The sequence below is a fragment of the Protopterus annectens genome, chromosome 6.part0 (assembly GCF_019279795.1).
Source record: "Protopterus annectens isolate FY-2018-M chromosome 6.part0, PAN1.0, whole genome shotgun sequence".
In the NCBI taxonomy this organism is placed as follows: Eukaryota; Metazoa; Chordata; order Ceratodontiformes; family Protopteridae; genus Protopterus; species Protopterus annectens.
The window spans coordinates 630,834,054-630,860,584 of NC_056737.1; the positions used below are offsets into that span (position 1 = coordinate 630,834,054).

The 26,531-nt window shown below is 41.9% G+C and overlaps 1 protein-coding gene across 1 annotated transcript in view; it reads right to left on the reverse strand.

Moving 5' to 3' along the window:
* PYGL (glycogen phosphorylase L) overlaps positions 1-26,531 on the reverse strand; it is a 292,076-nt gene that overhangs the window by 112,151 nt on the left and 153,394 nt on the right. Inside the window, exons 13-14 of the mRNA XM_044074307.1 lie at positions 5,906-6,007; positions 5,641-5,788 (exon numbers count right to left, since the gene is read on the reverse strand). Of these exons, the coding sequence (XP_043930242.1) occupies positions 5,641-5,788; positions 5,906-6,007 (250 nt within the window). The remainder of the gene's footprint in view (positions 1-5,640; positions 5,789-5,905; positions 6,008-26,531) is intronic.

Sequence of the window (26,531 nt, forward strand, 5' to 3'; positions counted from 1 at the left end):
GCATTATATGAACACCTTCAGGAATGCATGGATCATGCAATCCCAAATAAAACCCAAGACCCAATCCTCCAAAGGCAGACGTCCTGTCTGGTGGACCCCAGCCATAAACTATACAATAGAAGGAAGCTACTACATGATAGAGCAAAATCCCAAAAAGGGAAGGCATCTCTGATCAGTATTAGCAAAAAACTATGGGCACTCATAAAATCGTCTAAGGCCAGCCTAGAGAAAAATTGCACAGGACACCAAGGATAATCACAAGGCTTTTAGTTCTGTTAGGAACCTGGGTGGGAATTCCCAGATATGCTCAGAATTAGTCCAAAATAACAAGATACACTGAACCCACAGACATTGCCAACATCCTAGCTGACTGGTTCAGTGCAAACTTCTCCCCCCCCCCTCCCCACCAAAAGGGCAAATATCTATCCCAGCAGAGTGCTGCCCCCCTGACATCTCAGATGCTCAGGTAAGAGCCGCCCTCTCCAAAGCAAAAAACATAGCATCAATGGGACCAGACAGTGTCCCGGGCTGCATCCTACATGAACTCCAAGAAGAGCTAAACCCAAACCTAAAACTACTCTTCAATCTCAGCCTTACTACAGGATATGTACCCAAAGAGTGGTGTACAGCAACAGTGGTCCCTCTCCACAAAGGTGGTGCCTCAATGGATCCTGGAAACTATCGCCCCATAAGCCTGACTAGCTTGGTCTGCAAAGCTATGGAAAGGATCATGGACCTCAAATAAAGATATTGGGGACCTACAGACATTGGATCCTACCCAGTTCGGCTTTAAGGGCAGATCCTGCCTCTTAAACCTGGTCGATTTCTTTGAGACAGTCACCAAGGCCATTGACGAGGGGAAGGTGGTCCACAGCCTACCTGGACCTCGCAAAAGCCTTCGATACAATACCCCACTCGGGCATTACAGATAAGCTCACCAGCTTAAATATAAACCTCTATGTCAATAGATGGTTTGCAAACTGGCACAAGGACAAAACCCACATGGTTAGAATTGCTGGAGCCATGTCAGACTCCAAACCAGTTACAAGCGGCATCCCACAAGGCTCAGTCCTGGGACCTCTCTTGTTTGGTATATATTTCTCAGAGGTACAGGCCAACATGGAAGGACTGTGGCTGACCAAGTTCGCAGATGACTGCAAACTGGGCGCCATAACAGACTCTCCAGCCGACACAAGCATCCTCCAAAAGGGCCTCAGAAACGGACAACTGGTGCCAGAGCCATGGCCTCAAGCTAAACGCCAAAAAAAGTGTATAGTCATCCCCTTTGGCAAAAACAAAGTACCCACAAATTACCACATAGGTGGTAATCCATTAAGTACAGAAGTAATTAGGGACCTGGAGACCCAAGTTGATAGCAATCTCTCATTTGACAACCACATGGCCAAAGTGGTTAGAAAAACATTTTATATAGCCCACCTAATCATGAAGGGATTCACATCTAGATCAGGGGAGGTCATCGTGCCTCTTTACTCATCTGTCATCAGGCCCATAATTGAGTAAAATGCCCCTTTTGGGATGTACCTTACTAGACACCTGCAGCAACTGGAAATACCCCAAAAGTACCTCACCAAGAGGATCAAGGGCTCAAACAGATGCCATATGCTGCCCAGTTAAAGAAACTCCAGCTCTACTCAATGGCATACCGCCTGCTCAGAGGCGATCTGTGCCTGACGTATAAAGCCATGTCCAACCCGGAATTAATGGACATGCTGCACCTCAGAAAATCCAAATCCCATCGAGCCACGCCGAGAGACTTGAACCTCAGCACTGAAATAAATAGGACATGCTGGAGGGACAGATTCATAACCCAGAGGCTCCCTTCACTCTGGAATAAAATCCCAGTCCAGGTTATGCAGAGTCCCTCATTGACTCTCTTCAAGAGGAATCTTGAGAGGATAGGAGATCATAGGTTTACCCCGGGTATCACTTCTGTGTCACTGTTAGAGGCACAGTATACTAACTTAAGGGCATAGCAAAATTAATTTAAAATGGGTGGCGAAAGCCAAACACTCTGGCTAGTCTTATAAATGCCCTAGGGCAGAAACCTATGATTCTTCAGTTATCCAACACTGGATTCAACATTCTGGGACATGGATGCTACATGACTTCTCTCCAGGAGATTTTGACCATATAGTCCTAAGCCTTCTCAGTATTCTGTACCAATGGCCTGGTAAGGACACGCCCTGCTAGCTCCCATGATCTTAATCTTGGGAGGCACTTCATAGGCCTGGAAATTTGTTCAACTTTTATTTTGACGCAGCCAGGCTAAAATGCTGGCACTTGCATGGCAATAGAAGGCAATAAATGCATTAATTCTGGCAAGCCACACAACCACTTATGACTTAGACTGTGAGCAGCATTATAAGTACAGAAGTCTAAGGAATCTGTACCTTCCCAACAATATGCTTATCTGAGCCTCAGTCTAGCATCATCTACCAAGGCACAAGTTTGCATCTAGTACCAAGAAACTTATTCATCTGCAATAAAGAATACAGCAATTAAAAGTTCACAAGTGACTACCATTTAATCCATTTTCTGCTTTAATTGCTTCAAGTGACACCTACGTATTCTGCTCTTTAGGTCCTGTTCAGCTTTACTTCAGGGTACTACACATCTTTCAGGAGCATTTACTGCCACTTAGTAAAAGTATTTTCAACAGGAATCCTAATCTTAAGCCTGTAAGCACATCATGCAAGGTACAACTGATAAGGCTTTAGATTTGGCACAACTAAGCGACTGATAGGATGCTAGATTTGAAAGTTTGTCCAGTCTTAATATTGTCAATGCCAAACAGCCCAAAAAATGTACCCACTTCAAATACGTAACTTTTTTCTTGCAAGTCAGTTTCGACCAATGCTGTCGAATTAGGTTCATAGGCCTTCAAAGACCATTTTTAGCCTAGCCAATCTCCCTTTTGATGCTCGAATTACTTATTCTGGCTTGGTGTTACACAGGCTTTACCTATCCCATGGGTATTATACATAATCTCCAGTGAACTAAGATCATACTGCAGATAACATAAGGGACCCATTCTTGGTAGAGTATTAAGGAGCTGCCTCTGTCTATTAGTACAGGAGACCGTCCTGGGTTAAATTTTCTACTACCCATCCATTTATTCAAGTTGTACCTTAATATGGACAAGGAGTGTTCCAGCACAGTGGTATCCTTTGCTATATACACACTGGTCCCTCCAGCACAGTGGTATCCTTTGATATATACACACCAGTCCCTCCAAACCATGCGGTTTTATGTTCCAGAAGAGATAAAGATCTCTGGACAGCATTTCTTATAGCATTTGTCGGACCTGCAGTAGGTACATTAGTACTCAGTTGGAGAATATCTTGTATGCAAGGCAGGACACATCCTACTCTGTAGGATACAGACTATGACAGAGCTTAGAGTCCATTCATGTAGGACATTTTAGGCCCTATATTCTTTATGGCATCTGTGTTCTTGTTGCATGACAAGCCAAAGGGAGAATTGTAAGCAAATGATCAGTCTAACGAGTACAGCACAAGGGAGGGGCATTAACTAGATGCAAACCATTTGTTTATAATCTGCTCAATATAGAACAGGTCAGTGGACACTGCCAAACAAAGCCACTGTCCACACAAGTCCCCAAAGTCCAAACAGTCAACTCTTAGAGGCATATTGTCAGTGTGGTAGTTCCCTACAGTAGATTAATTCAAGAGATAATTTTTGAACATTTAGTTTCAGTCCGTGATTCCTGCACCATTTGTTTGGGTCAAACTTTCCTGCAGGATGGATCTCATTTGGGGACTGTAAGCTAGAAACAGTCCAAGTCAGCCAGTGCCTTTTGCCATCGAGTTTTATTTCAGAGAAGTAGATATCACTAAACCCAGGTGGACTCCACTGAAAACTAATTTCTGTGGAGTTAGCCCTCCCCATATTGATATCCTGAGTCTCATCTTAGCAAATTTGAGATCCAGCAGGTGATATAAGAGTGTATTTCCAGTTTACTTAGCTTTTGTACTATGCCTGAACAGGGGGGGGGGGGGGGGGGGACGACTGTGCCAAAAGCTCTGGCCAGGTTATGCTGTGAGCAGATAACTTCATCCATTGCTTTGTTGATTTCAATACTCGGCCAGGTTGAGTAAGCAAGATCTGCTTTGATGAAGCAGAACTGAGATGGGTCTACTATTTGGAAGTCCCCTATGCCCTTCATGATTAGTTCCACAAGTCTGACTTTGCACAGGATGCTGGTCAGACTGCATATGCTGTTAAAGCAGTAGGACTCGATTTAACATTAAATAAATGCCTTTTCCTAGCACAGATTCTGCAAGTGTGATTATGAGCATGTCAGTGTTTCCACTTGTGGTTATAGCCCACCTATTGTAAACCTGAGTTTTACAGTTGGGCAATTTTTCAGCTTTTACTTTTATTACAGTAAAATTACCTTTTTCGTCAGCCATTAGTACTTGCACACAATTTTCTACCTTTTCTGCTACATTGGCATTCCATTTTGTTTTGTGCAAATGCTTTTCACAAGTTAATTCAATCATCCACTTGTAATTCTCCTGCAGCATTTAATAGGGCCAGGTCTGTTTAGTAGACCCTTGCTTCATCACTTCCATGGATACGTGAAAAATCATTAAGCTCAAATTCAGTCTTTGGCTCTATTAAACAGATTAGTAACTGGACCTTGTAGCACCTTGTGCTAGAGGAAAAGGTGCTCTATGCTTTAAGAATTGAAAGCACTTTGGCATCAACAGAAGTTTAGCAGGACAGGTACATCTTGCAGAGGCTACTGCTGTGGAACAGATGCATCATTCACATAGTTAATCCCTGCCCATTTTTCAAGTACAGCTGGGCTCTATGAATGGGAGAAATTTATCCCAATACTGCCCCTGTACTACAAATTGACACAGGCAGCTCCTAAATGCTTTAGGCTGTGCATGGGTCCCCTTAATCTACAGTACAATTCAGTTTTCATTGGGGTAATACCCAATTGACCATGGGATCAGTAAGGCCCATCTATAACTAAACGGGAGAGGTTATTTCAAGCACAAAACTGGAAATTGGCTAAGCATAAAATGGCCTGCAAGGGCAGCTAGCCTAGCAATTATGAACTTATGAAAATGAAATAGCAAATTTTCTGGGAGAGTGCTACTTGATATGGGCTCTACCTCAAATTCCATAACTTTTCCCCAGGAATGTGCAAGTATGCAACAATCTATATCCAGATCCTTCAGCAAAATTTACTTCTCATAAAAGTTTGAGAAATGTACAGCCATTTTCTAGTGAGAATTGCATACAATTCCAGATTCTTGAAAATCTACATTACACAGTTCTGCAGATATGCACATTAGCAGTAAAATGTGCAAGTTACAAAACTTAATATTCTTAGACTTCATACAGTTAACTTCCGGCTTCAGAAGGAATCCTACAGACTAAAACGTGTGGTGTGGCTATACAGATGTAGCAGTAAGTCATTTCAAAAAGACAACTCAATGAAGCTGGTGTTGCTTTATTCATTCAAGTATTCTACTGAAACTACTGCAGCTTATAATTCCAAAAGCTCTTTGAATCAGTGCGCAAACAGGTTTTTATTTTGCCATAGGTTTAAGCAGCCCTCAAAATTATTCTAAATTAGCTTACGATTGTAGAGAAGAATGACATGCAAGCAGTTCAAAAGTTGCCGTTTATATTCATGGATTCGTTTCACCTGCACATCAAAGATGGATTCGACATTGATGTTCACCTTGCACTGACGCTCAAGATACTGAGCGAACTTCAGTTTATTCTCCTGTGGAAAAAGGAGTTACACCAAGTTAATTCTCCTGTGGAAAAAGGAGTTACACCAAGTTATAGAAGAGACAAGTTATTATAATAAATATTCTGAAGAAAAAATTAGATGTCACACCTGTTTAACCTTTGCAACTTCTCTAATAAAAGTTTCATTGTCGACAAACTTCATTAGTTTCTGCAGCCGACTCAGGTCTTTCACATATTCTTCCCCAATTTTCTAAAATGGAAGAAAGAATCTTTCAAATATTAATACAGAAAAAAGTGATTAAGAGAACAGAAGTAAACACTTGGTTCTTATCAAACTGGCACAGAAAATTTCAGTCTTGGCACTCAAAACTAAGTATATGGCATTAGTGATTAAAGGGCCTGTGGCTGCATTCAAAGGATGTTAGTAAGCATTGAAGGGGCCAGCAATAAACAGCAGTGCAGACCCTGGAATCAGCAGCCCCAGGAATTCCCTACTTACAGAAATTGAACTCAACTCTTCAGTAATTCACATCAGAAATTTGATACACAAGAATTGGAGTCAACTTTATCTTCAGTGGTACCTTCTGTAATCTACCAACATTCAGGAAAGCATTTACTTTCATATCAAGATGCTCACCTCTCTCAACACCATACTCCAGGATATCCCCAAACCTTTGGCCAGCCCTGATCCCAGACTCAGAAGGCATAACCATACCAAAACTTCCCAGATCAAACCCATTTTGAATTGTACTTTAATTTAGAAAGGAAACTCAACAGTACAAAAAGCCATTAACAGAGGGACCACAAACTGAGAGATATACTTGCTACCAGCATGTCTAAATCAAATTCTGAGCTCCAGTGTGCTTTGCTCCCTTGGCAGACCACAAATAATCCTCTTTGGGGCACAGGAAAAATGGCATGCTCAGCAGCAAACTAAACTGCCAATATCAAGATGTACTTTAGATGCAAAGCCAAAACTATTCTGTTACTATAATGAAGGTCTGAAGCCAAGACTTTCTGCTCAAATAACTTTTGAAACAAACCAGTGCAAACCTAATAAACTGCCTTCCTTTGCACACAGTGTACAACTTCAAAGTGCAGCTTCTGAATCAGAGGCTTAAAAAGCAAAGCCACTGATCAGTTCACCTGCAAATGTATTTTTGTAATGTATTTATAAGTAGAGTCACAGCGAAGTCTGATGCAAACAGCAATAAAAACAGTTCATGATAAATGGCAGACATTTACACAAGTAAAAAACTAATAACAGTTGTAATAAAGTTTACAAATGATCACAGCAGTCCAAATAAAAGCAGAAATTGCATTTAAAACTCCACAAAGTTGGAAATTTATAAAGTAGAATTGTGCTTCAAGATTAAAGGTAAATTAGACATTGCTTCTTGGTACAAAAAGTGCAGAGATCTATTAGTCTGTTAGATCAAAGTTAATTGCTTTAACCCAAGATGCACATAAAGTTCAGTACCGGTGATACAAGGAATAAAGTGCAGTAGAAATCAGCTCTGATTAATCTAGGATAGTGAACAGGTGCAACATAATGCAATAACCTGCACTAATACCCAGTTTAACAGAAGACCTGTAATAACTGGTTAATTTGCAATTAGAAACTAATAGAAAACCTGGCTCAAAGCAGGATTAAGTTTTGCAGGAGTATGGCACCATGGTTAAGGAAAAATGGGGAGAAAAAAAGATATTGCAGAGAAGAAAGCTCCCACTAGGTGGTAGCACTTCCATAAAGGCTGCAGCAACTTATTAGCAAGTCATATACATTTAAGCTGCTCCATTTTTAAAATTAAAGGGTTCAACAGCTGCTTTTTCATCCGAGGATTACTTTGCTATACCTCTGTGCTAAGCTGCAAAGCACGAAGGATGGATTTTAAATACCGTTTCTATAAAATTAGAAAGTGGCTGGAATGGGTTTTGCATCAACATGAATTTTCTGAATACTACACCGGAAATTCAAATCAATAATTTAATACTCAATGATTTGAGAGAAACCATAAATTGAGGAACAGACCAAAAGGGAGGTGAAAATTTGGATAAAGAGGTATGCTCTCTTGCCACCAGTTCAGCAAACTAGCAACACAACCAAATCAGACTGACTCAGTTCAATGGTGCTACCGAGATTTGCTTGACTGCATGCATGACACAAATTAGTATCTAGTGCAGTATAGTAGAACTGTGCCATCTCAGTCTGGGAAGAAAGCAAAATGGACATGGGCAGTACAAATGAATGTGTAATTAAGCACAGAAAAGCATAAAATTAATCATTTAGTCAAATACTGAAAGCTAGTCACAGTACTACGATTTATGTAAGTCTGCCTGAGGATTTGTCATTTAATAAAAGCAAAAAACAGTCACTGTTTTACAGCAGTGGCACAGTGACCTTTGGTGCAGAGGGAGAGCAAAATCACAGCCAAGCAGTACTGTCTGGGTGAAAGGCTCAATAGATGCACGAGGGGGCAGGTGGATACAGGGAGGCAGCCGGCCAATGCAAGAGCAGATTAAGGTGGGGTAGGTAGACAGGGCAAGCCCCTTCTGGTTTCCTGGCACTGTACCCAAAAAGTACTTGTGTACATCTACTATAAATGTAGATGTTGAGCGTCTTCACTGTTGCAGTCATGACTGTAAGGTTCTCTGCCAGCAGGCAGCCCCCGGTCGGCCAGAATCCCAAAGTCTGGGTCCGGCGTAGGCTGTTCAACCATGCTCCCTGACGTCAGAGCGCCAGGAGTATAAAGCGGACAGCAGACGCCATCCTCTCCAGTTTCTTTCCCCAGATGTCAGGAGTCCCAAAATGAAAAAGGTCCCATAACCTTTGCAAATACACCTCAGAAGAAAGGTGAAAAAAGGAAATGCACAAAAGTAAAAATAAGAGGGGACAGGAGGGAGGGAAACCCAGACTGCAACAGTGAAGACACTCTTAACATCTACATTTATGGTAGGTGTACACAACTGTACTATGTTCGTGTTTCACTGTTGCAGTCATGACTGTAGGGTAGAATCCCAAAGCTGAAAGGGAGGTGGTCATACAGAAGGGGCAGCTAAAAGGCCCTGCAAGACTGCAGAGGCAAAGCCTGCCCTAGAGAGTAGAGAGGTAGATTGTAGTGCTTAGAAAAAGTATGCACAGAACTCCAAATTGCAGCTTCCAAAATGTCTTTGGTAGGAACTCCCCTGTGGAAGGCTGCAGAAGTGGCAGCAGCTCTGGTGGAATGAGTCCGTATACTCCCTAGGATTTGCTTTCCATGGTGTGAACAACAAAATCTGATTCCATGAGCAATCCATTTAGAAATGGTCCGTTTTGAAATGGCTTTACCTTGGGAACTTGAAGCATAAGAAACAAACAATTGTTCTGATTTTCTGATGTCCTTGGTTCTGTTCAGGACAAAACGTAGTTGTCTGTGTACATCCAAGGAATGCAAGATCCTTTCCCCTTTATTTTGAGGGGTGGGGAAAAAGGTTGGCAAGTGGATAGTTTGATTTAAAGCCACTTTGGAAACCACCTTAGGCATGAAGGTAGGATTAGTCCTCAAAGATACCCTGTCTTGATGAAAACTAATAAGGTTCCACAGCCATAAGAGCTTGTAACTCAAACTCTCCTGGCAGAGGTTAGGGCTAACAGGATAGCCGTCTTCCAGGATAAAAACTTGATTCAGTAGAGGCAGCAGGCTCAAAAGGAGGCAAGGTTAGTTTTTCTAAAACATAGTTGAGATCCCAAGCAGGAATGGGAGAAGATCTAGGAGGTCTTAAAGTTCTTAGCTCCTCTGAGAAACTGTCTCATGAGCTGGTGGGAAAAAATGGGAGGGTCTGTATTATAATGAGCAGAAATAGCAGAGGCATGTATCTTAATGGAAGAGAGAGAGACACTTATGTAAGAGATCTGTCAAGTAAAGTAAAATTAAAGTAATGTTAGGAAGAAGAGATCAGAATCCTGAGCCTGCATCCAGGAACAAAATCTTTTCCATTTTCCTGCATAAGATTTTCTAGTGCTAGGATGTCTGGCTTCTAAAATGACATCCATAACCTGCTTGGGTATTTAAGAAATAAAAGGCCCTGGATTAACCAGGCCGCCAGGCTGAGAGTTCTGACGTGTAGAACCTGACCCTGATGTTGGGACAGAAGGTTCGGAGACAGAGGTAAAACCCAAGGGGGCTCCAGGCATAGGTTTTTTAGAGTTGGATACCAAAACTGCCGAGGCCAATTTGGAGCCAGCAAGATAATCTTGGGCTTGTCCTGTTTTATCTTCAATAAAACCCGTGGAAGAAGAGGAGGAAAGGCGTATCCAGAGAGGTTCCTCCAACTGAATGACAGGGCATCCACTTTCCGAGCTTCTCTGTGGAAAGTCCTGGTGCAAAAATTCTGTAGTTGATTGAGATGGGATGCAAAGAGGTCTATGTGAGGACATCCCCAGACTGCTGTTTATCATCCTGAATATTTTGGTGTCCAGCATCCACTAGTGTGGATCCGAAAGGTTTCTGCTCAGACCGTCTGTCAGGAAGTTTTGTTTCCCTGGTAGAAAAAGCTTGAAGATCCAGATTGCAAGCTAGAGCTATGTTCCATACATCCATGGCTAGTCTGCAAAGGGGGTAGGAATGAGATCCCCCTTGCTTGTTTATGTACCACATAACTGTGGTGTCTGTCCATATTAGTTGTCCTGGTTGTAAAAGATTCCTGAAGGCCAATAGAGCTTTCTGAACAGCTAACATTTCCTTTAAGTTGATATGCAGGTGCTTCTGATCCTTTGTCCAAAGGCCCTGCAGACAATTGCCCTGAAAATGGGCTCCAAGCATAATCTGAGGCGTCCGTGGTTAGAATCTGAGTGGCAGGAGGCAGACTGAAGGGTTTCCCTTTTAGAGCACATGCCCTGGACCACCAAAGATATTCCTTTTGAAGGCAAGGAAGGACGGAAATCAGTATGTCTAAACTGTGGCAATGCTGAGACCATACACTTTTTAGGTACCACTTTATTTTTTCCTCATGTGTAGTCTTGCATATGGTATGAGAAGGATGCAGGATGCCATGTAACCCAAAGCCTGCAGGAATTTCCTTGCAGATAGTAGAGTTAAAGTTGCCAAGGTTCTGAAAGTTGAAGCCAGCTGTAATTGTTTTTCGGATGTCAGAAATGCCATCTGGGTTGTGGTGTTTAGAAGTGCACCCAGAAAAGTTGTGTTGTGATGGCGTCAAATTTGACTTTGTTTACAGAGAATCCCAGGAACTTGAGGAGGTTCTGTACAAGATTCTAGATGCTGGAGTAAGACATCCTTGCTGTCTGCCTGAATTAGACAATCGTCCAGATAAGGGTAAATTTGAATTCCCTCGAGTCTGCAGTAAGCTACTACTGGAGCCAGGCATTTGGTGAAGACCCTGGGCGCAGTAGACAAGCCAAAGGGCAGCGCAGAGAATTGAAAGTGCCTCGATCCGGCCTTGAACCTGAGGTATTTTCTGCGATCCTGCCTGATGGGAATGTGTAAATATGTCTCCTTTAAAATCCAAAGTTACCATCCATGCATCTTTGGACAGCATTGGAAGTAGCTGCTGTAGAGTAAGCATCTTGAATTTTGGAATCTCTAGAAAGAAGACCAACAGATCCAGAATGGGTCTCCATGAGTTTTGCTTCCTTGGGACTAGAAAGAGCCTGGAGTAAAAACCTTTTCCCATCTCTGAAAGTGGAGCCAGTTCTATGGCATTCATAGCAAAAAGAGCTTCCACCTGGTTTAAGGCCTCTGTCCATTGAGGTTTTGGAAGGTCTGGCCATCCGCTTGGCCTTGGCAAGGTATGAAAATGGAATTTGTAACCTCTTAAAACCACATCCAAAACCCACTTGTCTTGGGTTATTTGAGTCCAATTTTGATAGAGTTTTCCTCCGAGAGGGGCTTCCAGGCAAGAAGTTCCTGTAGCCCAACAGAGGGAGTCATTGAGTTTGTTTCCTTTGAGTTCGTGACCTGTCCTCTCCTCCCCTTGGGGTGGAAGCAGTCCACTGTCTTGGTCTACAAGAAGCTTGCGTTTGAGGCGTTCCTCTGGAGCGTCTATATCTACCCCTCTGAGGCCTGTCTGAAGTGGGACAGGACCAATTTTTTGAAGGCCAATTCCTGCTAAATCTAGGTGGCTGTACTTTTAAAAAAAAAATCTGTTTGCATGGATTTCGCCTCATCCTCCATCTTTTTAATCACCTCTTCAGCTTTTGATCCAAACAAAACATTATGCTGAACAGGAGCATCCAATAATTTAGCCTTTACTTGTTCAGGCAAATTTGGTTCCTTTAGCCATGCATGCCTTCTAATGACTGTGCCAGAGGGCGCAGCCCTACACGAAACCTCCAAGGCATCAAATCCACAGTGTAAACCATGCTTCCCAACTTGTTCAGTGGCATGCAATAAGTCATGTAATTCCTTATCTGCACAGGCAGAAATGGAAGTAAGCTTTTGTTTTAAAACAGAAAAGAGAAATTGCTGGTATTTTAGCATATGAAACTGACAGTTTAAAGCCCTAATGGACAAAGTAGCAGAAGTGTACACCTTTTTGTCCCATCTTTCTAAGGATAGAGAATCCTTTTCAGTAGGAATGGGATTTTTGGCAGAAGCGGCCTTAACTCCCTTAGGACCCTGAGAAATTGTTTCAGGGTCAGCAGAAGGGTTATTGTATAAAAACTGATGGGAATCAGGAACCCTGTAATATAACAGGAGCAGGAGGAAGAGAGTCAGGGGTTAAGTTAGCCTCCGAAAAGGCATCATCCACAATATCCAAAACAGGAGGAATAGCCAGGGGTCTATGTTGGGGAAGAAAATCCCTCAGCCTTTTCTTAGATTCCGAATACTCCTGTCCTTCCCAGTGGAAAAGGACCCTCATTTCATGCAAAGTTTCCCCAAAAGAGAAATCCTCAGGGGGAGAAGCTGAAGGAATTGATTCTTCAGCATCAGAATCCTCATAAGGAGGGAAAGAATATTCCTGATAAGAAGAAACTGAGGAAACAGACGCCTGATCAGAGGAATCATAATAAACATCCTGCCTTGGCCTTTTATCTGGAGGGAGATATGAACCCCTAATCATAGTAAGTAAATCCTCCGCCATCTTGAGTAACTGTTTCTGTGGCTTGGGAGCTGGTTCAGAAGAGGCCTGTGTTGTAGTCTTTGATTTAGGAGTCTTTGCCTTTACTAGAAGCTGAGTAGGCCTGAAAACCCCTTTGGAAGCCGGTACCTGCACAGCGGCTCTGGACCCATCCGAAGGAGCATTGTCCAAAGGTCCTGCAACAGAAATATTTAAAGGCCTGGTTGGCTCCTCATGAGAGTCCGTTTCGGCAGTCTGTTCTGAAATGGCCGGTGACAGGGGCTGCAAAAGCTCCTCACTGATGATGGCCGAACCTGAAGCTGGCCCCGCTTGTGTGCCATCAGATTTGGACCTCTGAGGCCTGTCTTTACCCTTGCGACATTTGTGAACTCATAGCCGGAACCGTATCAGACTACATTTTGTAGTTAAAGCACTTACCGAAGTAATGAAAAGCAAAATTGTACCTTCGCTTAATTGTACGTTGATTGAATCTAGCACAAAACAGACAACTAGCTACGTCGTGGTCAGGGCCTAAGCAAGGAATACAGTAAGAATGAAAATCCTTATGAGGTATTCGCTTCCCACATGAAATACAATTAACTTTTTCTGACATCGGAGTGGAGCAAGAAAAAAAAAGTTTCCCCAACGGGGTACTTAACTGAGTGGAGAAGAAAATCTTCGGACTGAAGTAGATCAGAAAAAAATAGTCAGGAGTCAGTCGACCGGCACTTGCGAACTGCTATCACCGCACGGCAAGAAAGACTGGAGAAGATTGCGTCGGCTGTCAGCTTTATACTCCTGGTGCTCTGACGTCAGGGAGCATGGCTGAACAGCTGATGCCGGACCCAGACTTTGGGATTCTGGCCGACCGGGGGCTGCCTGCCGGCAGGGGAGAACCCTACAGTCATGACTGCAACAGTGAAACACGATGAACATCTAGTATTAGCATGTTAACAGTGGGAAAATGAAACAAGAACATGGATTTAAGTCTTAAAAGTGCTCACAAGCTACTGGGTAATAAACCAGACTGCTTAGTGCATGCAAATCATGTCTGGTTAATTTAAAAAAGTCTGAATGGCTTAGCTGGTGTTAAGTAAAAAAAAAAAAGTCTGGATACTGCAACAAGAGCAGTCATTACAATAATTTGATGCATTTCAAATCACACTGGCATGTCATTAAGCAGTACCAAGAATAATGCACTGAATCAGTCATGTATCCTGCTACAAACCTACACAAGTAGAGCCTGCCATTAGTAAAATCAGCAATATCAGACGTTAGCACAAATCTGAAGCCCAAAAATGTCCTGCTACCCAGACCACACAAGGGGATTGCCAAAAAGGTTTCCACTGGAGCTAGTCTCTCCAGCTCCAGGTCCCAAGGCACCCTCCTGTGTAAAAGAACTACAGTCCCTGCAAAGTGTAGGACAAAGGTTCTCTGGTGCATCATGCTGTGTGACCACAATCAGTTGAGCCTGAAGTGCATTTAGAATGGAAAGAAGCCACTTGTGCTCTCACACCATTTGCTACACATATTTACAGGACATTGATGAAGCCCCTCAATACAGATACTGTATGCTGAAACTCTGGCCTTTGCCCCTCTTCCATCTAGTCTCCAGAGTTGGAGTCCTGGACATTGCAGTTTCTTTACATGGGACCAGATCATGTTAAAATAATTCACCCTACTCGGGATGAAAAAAAAGCACCAGGGAGGCCAATTATACTGCTTGAGAACACCTATAGGAAAGCGAGTCTGCACACTCGCTCAGCTCTCCATCGGAAATGAATGAGGCGGGAGTGCAAAGGTGCGACTATGTGACTTTAGTGTGAAAACAGCAAGAAAACCAAAATCAGTACTATGCCAGGAAAGTTTCCATTTGCAGAAGTGGATCTCAATTACGCAGATTCAAGTATCCCAGTACACAGCCAAGAAACTAGATTTAAGTGGCAACATTGCACTAATTACATCTGACTATAAAGACTGACAAGCAGCACAGGGGACGACTAAATAGAAACTTGCCACATTCAGGCATACAGTTTCAGAAACATGTGTACCTCACTGCTACCTGCACCACCATGAAGGGCATAGTCAGCACAAAACTGCTTTGACTAGCTCTGCAAGTTGGACAGCAATCTTTTCAGGTAAGCACATTTGTAGAGTAGGCTTGTGTAGACACCAGCAAGGCACATCTGCACAGCTTCTCAGAAATTGGATTGAATGCAAAGGAGCCGCACAGATTCTTTGGAGCACAGCTTTTCTTTCCAATGTGAACGCCATAACTACAGCACAGACAGGATGGTAGTGGCCTGTAATATTTAGTTTATACCACATCTGCTGTACTACTCCCTGCAACCATCTGAATCAGGACTCAAACAACCCAAGCAAATCTTCCTGCATTTCACCATGGCCAACCTGAAAACTACAGTAACTTGCTGTTCCTGTGAATTTAAATACTTCCATAGATATTTCAGCCTTTGGTTTTACAGCATTCCAAACAATACAGCGTTCCAAACCATACAGCATTCTTGCATGTACAATATGCACATTTTTTACATTCAAAATGCACCTCAGTTATATGAAACTGAATCCTCTACATAAGATATCAGAAACTTTCATCTAAATATGAAACTTAAAGTTAGCCCTGACCACCAATATCCACAATATGGTATCGAAATCTTGTATACTCATTCTAGAAACAGGAACAGCAAGGTATTGTTTAGAGAACATAGAAACGGTACAAAAAAAAGCCATCCTACTAGATAAAAATAATTTTTCATCTCCAATTACAACAAACCTCTCTCAAGGAACCTAAAAATTTTGACTAGTATTAATCTTTACCCAGGCCAATTGATCACACCCAACACACAAGGCTCAAACCCTGAGAATTCCACACAAACAGCAATGCCCAACTCTTTCTTCATAGATACTATCCAAACTCTCACATCTCCTGATATATCTAACCTGCTCACTTCTACAAATCCACACCCTCTTTCAACTACAACCAGTGTCTACTTCCTACATTTCCTCCCTTCTCCAAAAAGTGAAAACCTACCACCCCCTCAGCTGACAAGCTCACAGCAGAATTCTTGCAAAACGGAGCTAAAGCCATTGCCTACCCTATTTCCATTCTGATAATAGATCAATAAGCGAAGGAACTTTCTCAATCTGGAAAATTTGGCATATCATCCCACTACATAAAGGGGGGGGGGGGGGGGAACTCAAATGACTTTCCCAACTTTCGTCCCATAGCGTTACTATCCCCTATTGCAAAAATTATGGAAAAATGCATCCATAAACAACTACTCAACCACCTTCTCCAGAACAACCTACTTGCACCTTTCCATAGTACCACCACTGCCCTGCTATCATTCACAAACTGCATCAATAATCGCAACAAAAATTGTCTCATCCGCAGTCTTCATTGACTTATCCAAAGCTTTTGACATGGTTAACCACCAACTACTCCTTCATACACTAAATTCTTACTTGATCCTCTTAACTGGTTTACATCTTACCTTGATAACTGTTAGCAGGCTGCACTCTGGCAAAATAAACCATCTAATCCTCTTCCTATCTCCCTCTGTGTCCCACAGGGCTCCATATTAGGCCCACTCTTATTTTCCATCTTCATTAATGACCTGCAAAGAGCTATTACATACTCCACCTGCATTCAATACACAGATGATTACCATAATCTGCTTAGCCACTTCTCCGCTTACCCAAAAAGCGTTCACTGTAGAACAATGGTTCTCTCACTGCTACCTCCGCTACCTCCTAAATGCTTTCACACCAACCCGAAAGTCCACCCCTTTACATTTCACTCACTTCTAACAACGGTACTCTTATCCCTCCTGACTCTACCACCAAGCTGTTGGGAACAATAGAAAACAATCTAAACTCTGATGCTCACATAAACGCTCCAATAAAATTAGTTAAAAAACTGGGATCCCTTTACAGAATTAAACCCTATCTTACACCAGGAGCTAGGACCGCTATAGCCAGAACTCACCTAATATCCACTATGCTTTACGCCTCTCCCATATATACTACTCTAAAAACAACCTCAAACTAACAACTTCCTATAACAATATTGCTAGATTTTCTACAGGCTCTCCTTTCAGAACCCATCACTGTCTAAATCTTAAACTGGCTTGAATTTCTTAACCAGCTTCAATTTCACCAGTTGACAATAGCCCACAAGACCCTGTATCAACCTAGCAATACTCCAATACTATCTAGCCTCATTACACCTTATAATAATCTCAAAAATCTACGCTCCTCAAACAAGCTGCTGATCAATACTACTAAACCTAACTGACTCCTTGTTCCCCAACTCTGTTAGAAAACTATGGAATAAACTCCCCTCTGAAATCACATCTCAGACTTCTCTCACTTTTTAAAAGTGATCTAAAACTCTCAATCACTGGCTATGCACCTATACTAACCCTGACTAATCTATTCACTTCTCACCCCACATCCTTTAATAACTACCTTTTATGCAAACTATATTATTGCATATAACATATGTATACTGTACCTTACAAAAGGACTATGGGAATTCTAATTAGTACTATTTGTATAAAAAAATTGTGATAAATTCTGTTTTCAATATCTGTATAACTTCTATTTTAAGTTTGTATAAACTCTGTACAATTTCTTGGAGCTTTTCTCCCCAGGCCTCTACTGAAAATGGACACTTCTCCAGCTAGACTAGCCCGGTCAACAAATGTAAAATAAAGTATAAAAACTGCAAATAAACAAAATCAGACAAGATATTTAATGATTTAACATACACTATACAATAAGGCAAATAACTTTCAAAGTTTTGAAAATATAAATTAATTTGCTGAAGCAAACAGTCTGTGACTTAATGTTAGTTGGAAAACCAAATCAGAAATCAAACGAACTTACAAGAGACTTGGTCCACAATACGTCCACTGCATGTGCTCAAAGCAAAAGGTGGAATACACATCTTGTTTCACATACACAAGACTGAAATAGTCCAGCTCTCATTTGCATCTGTGCTACACAATATCCAAGTCTTGCCAATAGCATCATGCATACTAACTCAGTTTACCTGATGGCAAATTATGACCCTTGTTTAAAGCAACCAGGTTTGGAAACTTTTTTTTTTTAACCACAAGAGTGCTAGAACCCTCTTGACAGCCCCAGAAAAAAACTGCTACAACTGAATCAAGAGTTTGTTCTGAAAAGAAACTTCCAATATGGCCACCAGCATTAACTGGAGCTCAGCTATCAGGAAGAGGTATAGTTGAATTGCCATGAATTTGGTTTTAAAATTCAATTACTGGCTGAAAACTATTCTGCCAAGATGTAAAAATTGGGGAGGAGAAAATTGTGCTCAACAAGCAATCTCAGTGGAAAACTAACATTTTCATCCAAGATGCAAGTTAGGTCTTCCTTTGAAAGCAACCCATGCTTGCCTCCTCTAGGGACCCACTTGCATTACAGTGCAAAGTTGGTCAGAATGGAAATGTACCAATAAAGCTGCAAGTCAGAAATGGAAAACCAGGAAAAACTGAGAATAGGCAAACAAGAAGACTGTTTCAAAAAAGGGTCAGTTTGGAAGGCTGAGCAGAGAGGAATATCTGGTTTACAACCACCCCTAAGAAGCTTAAGGACAGACTTTTATGAAGCTTAATTAGCAACTCAAGAGGCTTCCCATAGCATGAAATAGAAAGTCAATCTGATTAAAACCAAACATGACAAAACCTCCAGTTAGCACTTTAGTCTCCTCAATTTAACACTAACTGGAGGTTCTTTGCGCATTTAAATGTTTGGTTTCAGTCAGATTTTGACTTTTCAAAGCAGCAACTAACAGTGGAGTATTCCCATAGCATGGGAAATGGGGCACTTCACATCTTGAAGCAAACATCAGTACAGTAAAGTAAACATGTAAACTGTTAACCAGAACTCAAGCAACTGGAAAAGAAAAATGTGTTGCACTTGTTTCCTCACTGCAGAAACATACCTAGAGTTTTAGACTTTAAAAAGGAAGATGGGAATAAATTCCCTCTTCTCAACCAAACAAGAAGTCAAACCAAATAAACAGTAGTCAGACCTATTTAACAGCAACTCTCAAGGAACCAGAAACTAGTTATCCACCATCTACCAATCCCCATGGGTGCCTGTTAACCAAGATACAAAAAGAAGTGTGCAAAGATACAAAAGGAAGTGTGCAAGTGTAGCAGGTGAAAGTGTTAAACTGGAGTCCTTTTCTAGCAAACAAATGTTTTCCAGTCAAAACAAAGAAGTCAGCTGGAGTATGGTCTAGATAGTTATCTTGCAGTATTGTTTATTTTTCCTGGGGAATTTTAAAGACTTATGGAAGCTGTACAAGCAAGGGAAGTTAAGCAACTTATCTAGCAACTGTCCAAGCAGGGAATGCCCAGCTGTCATTTGAGACGGCATGCCAATGCAGTTATTCAGCACAAGAATTACAAGACTATCCGAACTAGGATCAGACCATGTGCTGGTAGCAATTACTTCAGTTTAAGGTCCACAGTCCTAGGACTGAAGTTGGAAAACTGCATTCTGTGGATGGTGAACAGATGTGCATCACATGCAAAACTACAATTTGACCAGAACAGCGGATGTAATTGTAAGTGTGTTTACTGCTTAGTATTACAATGGCCTGGAAAGACTGGCATGGGTTTGATGAATGCTTGCCAAACTCAGTTACTGGAATTTATCAATATACTGCATTTGCCCGTAGGTAATGAAAAGCAGGACTGATTCTGGCCCTTTCCAAAATGGACTGAATAAACAGTTTGTTCAAAATATTCTAAGAAATAGCTTGCAAACAAGGAATGTGTTACAAGCTTATGTAAAATATCTACTTCGGTTGCTAGTATTTCCAGTCAAGATGCAGCCAAGCACATGATGCGAGGGAAGATATTCATCTAGTCAATTGTCCAGCAGCCTTCATTGGAACACAGAAAAATGAAGATCTCAGTGTACTGAACTGCAGGGAAGATGTTAACCATTCAAGATGCTACACTGATAAAACTAAGTAGATGAACTGGGCGGAAAAGTTAAATAAAATGTGAAATATTCAGGTGTTTTCTTGCTCTGACAGTACTAAGACTGAACAGATTTAGGGAAAAATGTTGCTTGCTAAACAGCTGGAGTAAGCAAAATTTAATGTTTAGGTTAGTCAATTTTTGGGACTAACAGGGGCATCTGCCCCGATGAAGGAATTCCTCCAAAACCTATGTACATAGCTATTTGTAGCTGGCTTTTGAGAGGTTTGAATGAGATATCAAGTACTTACAATATGCAATGCGCCCAACAGAGACTGCATTTATACAGAGCACTGAAGTGCCATTCACAGAATGGGAATGGATTGTGGGAAAGGTTATGCATTTAGTCAGTGACAAGTGGAATGTGGAAATGACAACTTGGAATGTGCATGGGATTCAGTGAAAAGGCAGAGAGTTAGAAGAACCTGTCTTCACAGTAGGGTAGAAGCTGTACAGAGAAGCTGTATGGAGAAGCTGCACTTAAGATGGTTTAAATTCAAGGGGGTTATGCAGCCGAGAGGGGGGGGGGGTGATTTTACTAGAAAAAATGGTAAAGGTTTAAGTAAAATCAATTAAGTATTTGTCCCATGCAAGACTACACTGTTCTACCTTAACACAGTTGGAGAATTTCAGCAAAGGATCCTTACAGACTGGAATACAGTCCGAGGACTCGTCAGCTGTCTCTAGGAGGGAGTCCCACTACTAACAGTACAGATTAAGGGAATAGGATTGGATGCAGCAGCAGCTTTAGGCACAAGTGGAAATTGCTTGCTTCTCCCACAGGTACAAAATCTGGCAACATGGCCAAGACTACTTAAATGCAGAAGTATGCTAATTTACTTAATGGAAGACATGCATCAGGTTACAATATCTGGATTAGACACCTAAAATGTTAAGGTGTCTGCCAAGGTAGTGGGGAAAAGAGGCATTGGCACTTCCATACTATTTTCCTACTTAAAGAAGCAGTGGTGGTTTTAGAAGGGAACATTCAGCTGCATAGACAGACCAACAGATCACGGTTCTAAAAGTTTAGCCACAGCAAGGCCAGACAAGAGCTGCCAAAAATAGACTGCTCCTGTATCTACAGGAGTTGTAGACAGCTCATTTGACAGCACTACATGAGCTGTAGACAGGAGACAGCACTAGAGCTCCAACTCAGAAGCATGAAGAGGACAAGTGTCATTAATAAGTAATTAGCTCAATTTCTATTACGCCTGGATGCAAGGAAAGCTAAGGAAGACATACTGGGTCAGAAGGAAAGTGGTGGGGGAATTACAGAAACAAGGTAGGGAAGTCCGCTTTCCACTGCTTAATAAAGAGGCAAAGGAAACGAAAAGATGAAAACATTCAAATAAGTGCAAGGGAAGATGGGAAAACGTGACAAAAGCAGAACAAGCTGGCCATGGACTGTAAAATACTGAGACCATTCCAAATTTTGGGTTACAAGTAGCTCAGGTGCCAAGTCTTTAAACTTGGTGTCTCTATATGCATAAGTAGATAAATTCCCATACTGGGAACACAATGAAGTACCTAGCATTAAAGGATTCAAACGGACATGTGGCAGAAAACCAAAGCAACAATCCAAAAAAGGAAACATCCATTACGGATTTGAGTAAGTTAGTGTAAAATGTACCCCCCCCCCCCCCCGATTTGATATTTTGGCCGGGTGTATTTAAATTACCTGATCAAGGAAAGAAGTCTTCACTTAAAGTTGGATAAAGGTGATCCTAATGAAGTAAAGCTTACCTCCATAGTCTTAACTTCTAAATCAGGAAAAGAATTACAAGCAGAAAAACTAGTGGCAAGACAATGTCAGGATTGATCAGAGCAAGAAACTGTTCATTCGAAGCAGGTCTGGGAAAAGGGGAGGTAGAGTTTTGACAAATCTTATACTGCAAAATAAGACAGTGAGGGGATAAAGCAAGCAAGACTATTGACAAGATTCCCAGGCAACTACACAACAGAAGCAACATGAAGCAAGTTGACCAAGGGACAGATTTGAAGCAAGTTATCTATTGGGGGGGGGGCACCCACTAAGAATAGGAGAAAGCAAAACAGTTTAGATTAGGAAGGGGCACCCTGACAGGTGAGGCTGCAAGTGGCCACACCCATAGGGAAATAGGATGGTGCCAAGAAAAAACTAGCCCCTTTACGTTCACTTAATAGAAGGGTGCACACACAAGTCAGAGGGACTTGGGAGACGAGGCTGGGTGGACAAATTACAAAGGATTAACAGATGTGTGCTGGGCTTCAAAATACAAGACTGTTCTGTAAGCCTTTCCATGCAAATCACCCAAGTTGATTCTCAGGATCAGTTACTGGTTTAGGTGTGGGGTCAGTGGAAAATGAACATTTTCAGGTGCGAACCAATGTTGACTGCGCATCTCAAACAGTCCTAGGGTAGACACTGGGTCAACAAATGGAAGTTGCCAAGACAAGATGCTGCCAAGTTGGAGAACTAGAACGTAAAGACAAAGCAGCCCAAGTTTGTCAGCAACCAATGTGATGACCAAAACTTGGAAATAAAACATTACATTGACCTTGAAAGCACTAGATATTAAACAAAAAAGTGGTTGGAAGTCAAAGTAAACTCATTTAGAACTACATATGTAGCCTAAACGAAATTGTGCACCAGCTCAATTCAGAATACAAAGGAAAGGAAAATACTCCAATACACACAAGAGCAAGCAGAGACATTTACCACCACTTATACGAATACCCTCCCCGATTTAAACTACCCTTTTTAAATAAACGATACAGATTGAAATGCCCAAGTTATATGTCTAATATTGCATGAGAGTTAAATACTATGATATAATAAAATATTGTACACAAGTATATAGTACACAAAAACTGACGTGTCTAGACCCCTGGAATAGTGCCAGAGTTCAGAAGTCTAATTACTGTAGGGTAGTACAGTTACTGAAACTTGTACCCCTGCAGTGGATGCTGAGATCTCCTACCTGATGCCAGATGCTTAAACAGCCTATGTGCAGGATGCATGTCCTGTATTTTTGGTGGCCTTTCAGATGCTTCTTGCAGAAGCAAGATGTTGTATTGATGGAAGACTGGAACCGGTTACCTTCACTGCAACTGGTACCATTTTGCAGCACCTTCCTTTCCGCAACTGTGCAGCTTTGATACCACACTGAAGTTGCAGGTGAGGATGCTCGCTATTGCACCTCTATAGAAGGTGCAGAGAATGAGGAAGCTTAGCTTTTTTCAGCCTTAAAGTGAAGGCACTTGTGCACTTTGACCAGTTGGCTGGCATTTCCTGACCATAAGAGATCCTCATGTGTACACCCAGGAATTTTGTACTCTCTACCCTCTCCACACTCTCCATTGATCCTGAGCACTGGGTGGTTTGTTTTGCTAAAGCAGATTATAATCACTTTGGTCTTGCCTAAATTCAGGTCAAGGCTGTTCCCCCTCACACCAGCTGATAAGAGATGCCACCTCCTCTGTAGGTACTTTCATCCTCCTTTATGATGAGCCCCACGAATGTGGTGTCATCAGCAAACTTGATATGGTTAAACTTGTGCTTGGCATAGCAGTCATAAGTCAGGATGGTGGACAGTGGGCCAAGAACACATCCCTGTGGAACCCTGGTGTTAATCGTGATGCACTGAGAGACCAGAGGGTGTGTTCAGGTAATAACACAATCAGGAAGTTCAGGATCCAGCAACAAAGATGTTTACAGATTCCTAAATGTGCCAGTTTCTCAATCAGCTGCATTGGTGTCCCTATTAAATGTAGAGATGAAATCCATGAACAGCATCCTCAGTCATCTTTGCCCTCTAAATGCAAAAAGGGAGATGTGCAGTGCTACTGATATGGCATCAACCATGGATCTGATAGCTCTGTACGCAAACTACAGAGGATCAAAAATTAGGAGGAAGGCATGACTATCCTTTTTGATCAAAACATTTCATAACCGTGGATGTCAGACTGACGGGTCTGTAGTCATTATGGCTGGGGGGAGTGGTTCTTGGGTAGAGGGATAAAGTTTCCTTGTAGCAAGAGGGTACTTTTGCCATGGCAACCGGTATTAAATATCTCCTTGAGCACTGTGCATAGTTGATCAGCACAGCCTTTTAACACCTTGCCCAGTTTGTCTGGGCTAGCAGCCTTGCTGGGGTTCTCTCCTTAGCTCTCTATCTGTGCTGAGGCAGAGCACTGCATCCTTCTCAGTGGGAGCACTGCATCCTTCTCAGTGGGTAGCTTTAGTGACAACCCATTTCTTTCCTCAAGTCTACCACAGATGTTCAAACTGTCCAGGAATTTGATTCTGTCCTCATTGTGCTGACCTGATTTTGTAGGTCAGTCATCTCCTGCATGCCTTGCCATAGTATCCTTGCGTCCTTCACGTCTTCAAAGTGGCTGTGTACCTTTCTGCCATACTCCCTCAGCCTCCTTTATACCCCTCCTCAGATTACCTCTTGCTACACTTAAGGCTGCTTTGTCTTTAAGCCCTGTAAGCAAGGCTTCTCTCCTTCAGAAGCTCATATACCTTAGGAGTGAGCCATGGCTTCTGGTTAGCTCTAATAATGATACTCTTGGACTTTGGTACTCCCATCAGTTTGAAATGTATGCCATCACTACCTCAGTGTATTCAATGTTCAGATGCAGATTCATTGTGGCTGCCTCCTTGAACATATCCCAGTTGGTTGAAGCAATCTTGGAGGGTCTCCATAGTCCCCTCGGGCCATACCCAGATTTGTTTTTGTGGGTTTCTTCTAACCAGTGCAAGTTTGTAAGCTGGCAATAGCAAGCTAGTACAAATAGAGCTTCCCCATTTGTGTAATTTGCACTGCCTTAAGCTTTCTTTAAGTTTATCTACACCTTGTCCAGGATATTGTCAGCCCTTGTAGGAATGTCCACATACTGATAGTGTGGGAGTACTTTCAGATCTGCTTTAAAGTCACCAGCTGCCACGTGTACAAAGTCAGGATATTTGCTCTGCAGCTCACCCATGTGACTGCATAATTCAGTGCCTCGGTGGTATTAGCACTAGGGGAGATGTACACGGACCCATTCAGCTCCCTGGGCAAGTAAAATGGTCTACATTTAAATGGATGAGAACTCAAGTTCACAAAAGTGTGACAGTATAATTTCACAGTTGAACCATCTTTTGTTAACAGATACAGACACCACCTCATCTGGCCTTTCCACACTTCTGTCTGCATGAAACAGCATAAAATTCTAAGTTTACTGCATTTGGGAGTCTAAGAGCTGCATACCCCTATATGGAATGTGTGGAGCTACTACCTTCACAGTGGGGGATTACACTGAATAGAAAAAGTTGAGGGGAACTGAAAGGGGAGCAAAGTAATGGCATGCTGTTTAGTGGTTGGAAAGTTTACGAAAGAGGTACATATGTAAATTTTGGACATCTGATAAACGATTTACCAAAGCTGGGTTCCTAAAGTCTATTCTACCATTTCTTACCAGGCTTCCAAATTTGCCAAACACCCATTTATTCTTGTGCCAAGATAGACAGTGCACCAGTATTAGCAGGCTATACCACAAACCTTTCAGAGGCTGTTTAACATCATTTTCAGTCTGTTCCTCAAAAATTTGTGGTTTGCTGGCAAATCACTATGGATTTAAGTCACTAAGTGACATACATTTGAGCTTCAGACCATCTTTTCAGGAAATGCGTGCTAACAAACCCTGTCACTATTAACTTTCCAAGTTACTAAGAGCAATATTTAAAATAAGTCCCTATTTTTAGACCTTTAATCCCACCATTTAAGGCTTTGTCCAGATTTCTTGTACCAACAGATTGAGAGATGACAGTCTGACCCTAAAGTTTCACCTCCTTGTTTTATCCTCCAATAGACCAGTTCTGCACAGGTTTCTACAGCTTTAAATTTTGTTTGGCAATGACCTGTTCTACATTCCAAATTTGATTCCATCATATCCTTCTCATCTTGGATACCTCAGCTACTTTCAAGCTTCAGTTTTCAGCCAACATCTAGGAAAAAAAAATCCTGCCATCCCATTCAGATGAGCCTATAAACAAATTGTAACCGGACCTCCTAAAATTACACACTTCCAACTCAGGAGAGCTCCTCAACCTACAACTCTAATAAGTACCTATGAACAGTTGAGGAAAGAAAGATCCAATATTCTTGTGCATAGCTCAGCTAAGGTGAGCAGTTTTGATAAGAAACTTGGCGATGCCTTTGAGCCAGACTCAGTACAAAACCCACACAAACCATAAAACAAGTGGCCAGCACAAGGTCCAAGAGCAGAGAGGAACAAGACTGGATCCATGAAGTGAGCAGGAACTGCATATACTGGAACAACCACTTCTGCTCTGACAAATATCCAAAGTGGGACTACAGTGTTTCTAGTTCCTTAACTAAGAGCATCCAAACCTGAGACCATCACATAGACTTAACTCATTCACTGAGCTCAGGACGTTTGCACTGTAACTTTCAATGGGTGGGACCAAAGCCTTTCGACAGAATCAAATCATGTCCTCACATTTCAAACAAATTTTTCAATTTCTGTAACCATAGGGGTTATGAAAGTTTAAATGGCACTCTTCGGCATAAACTATTTTTATAGTGGTAGCATTCTTTAGGTTCTAGGTCTTGAACCAAATTTTAAGAGTCACAATAAATGTAGTAACCATTACATTTGTAATATTTGTAAACTTAGTCTCGGCAA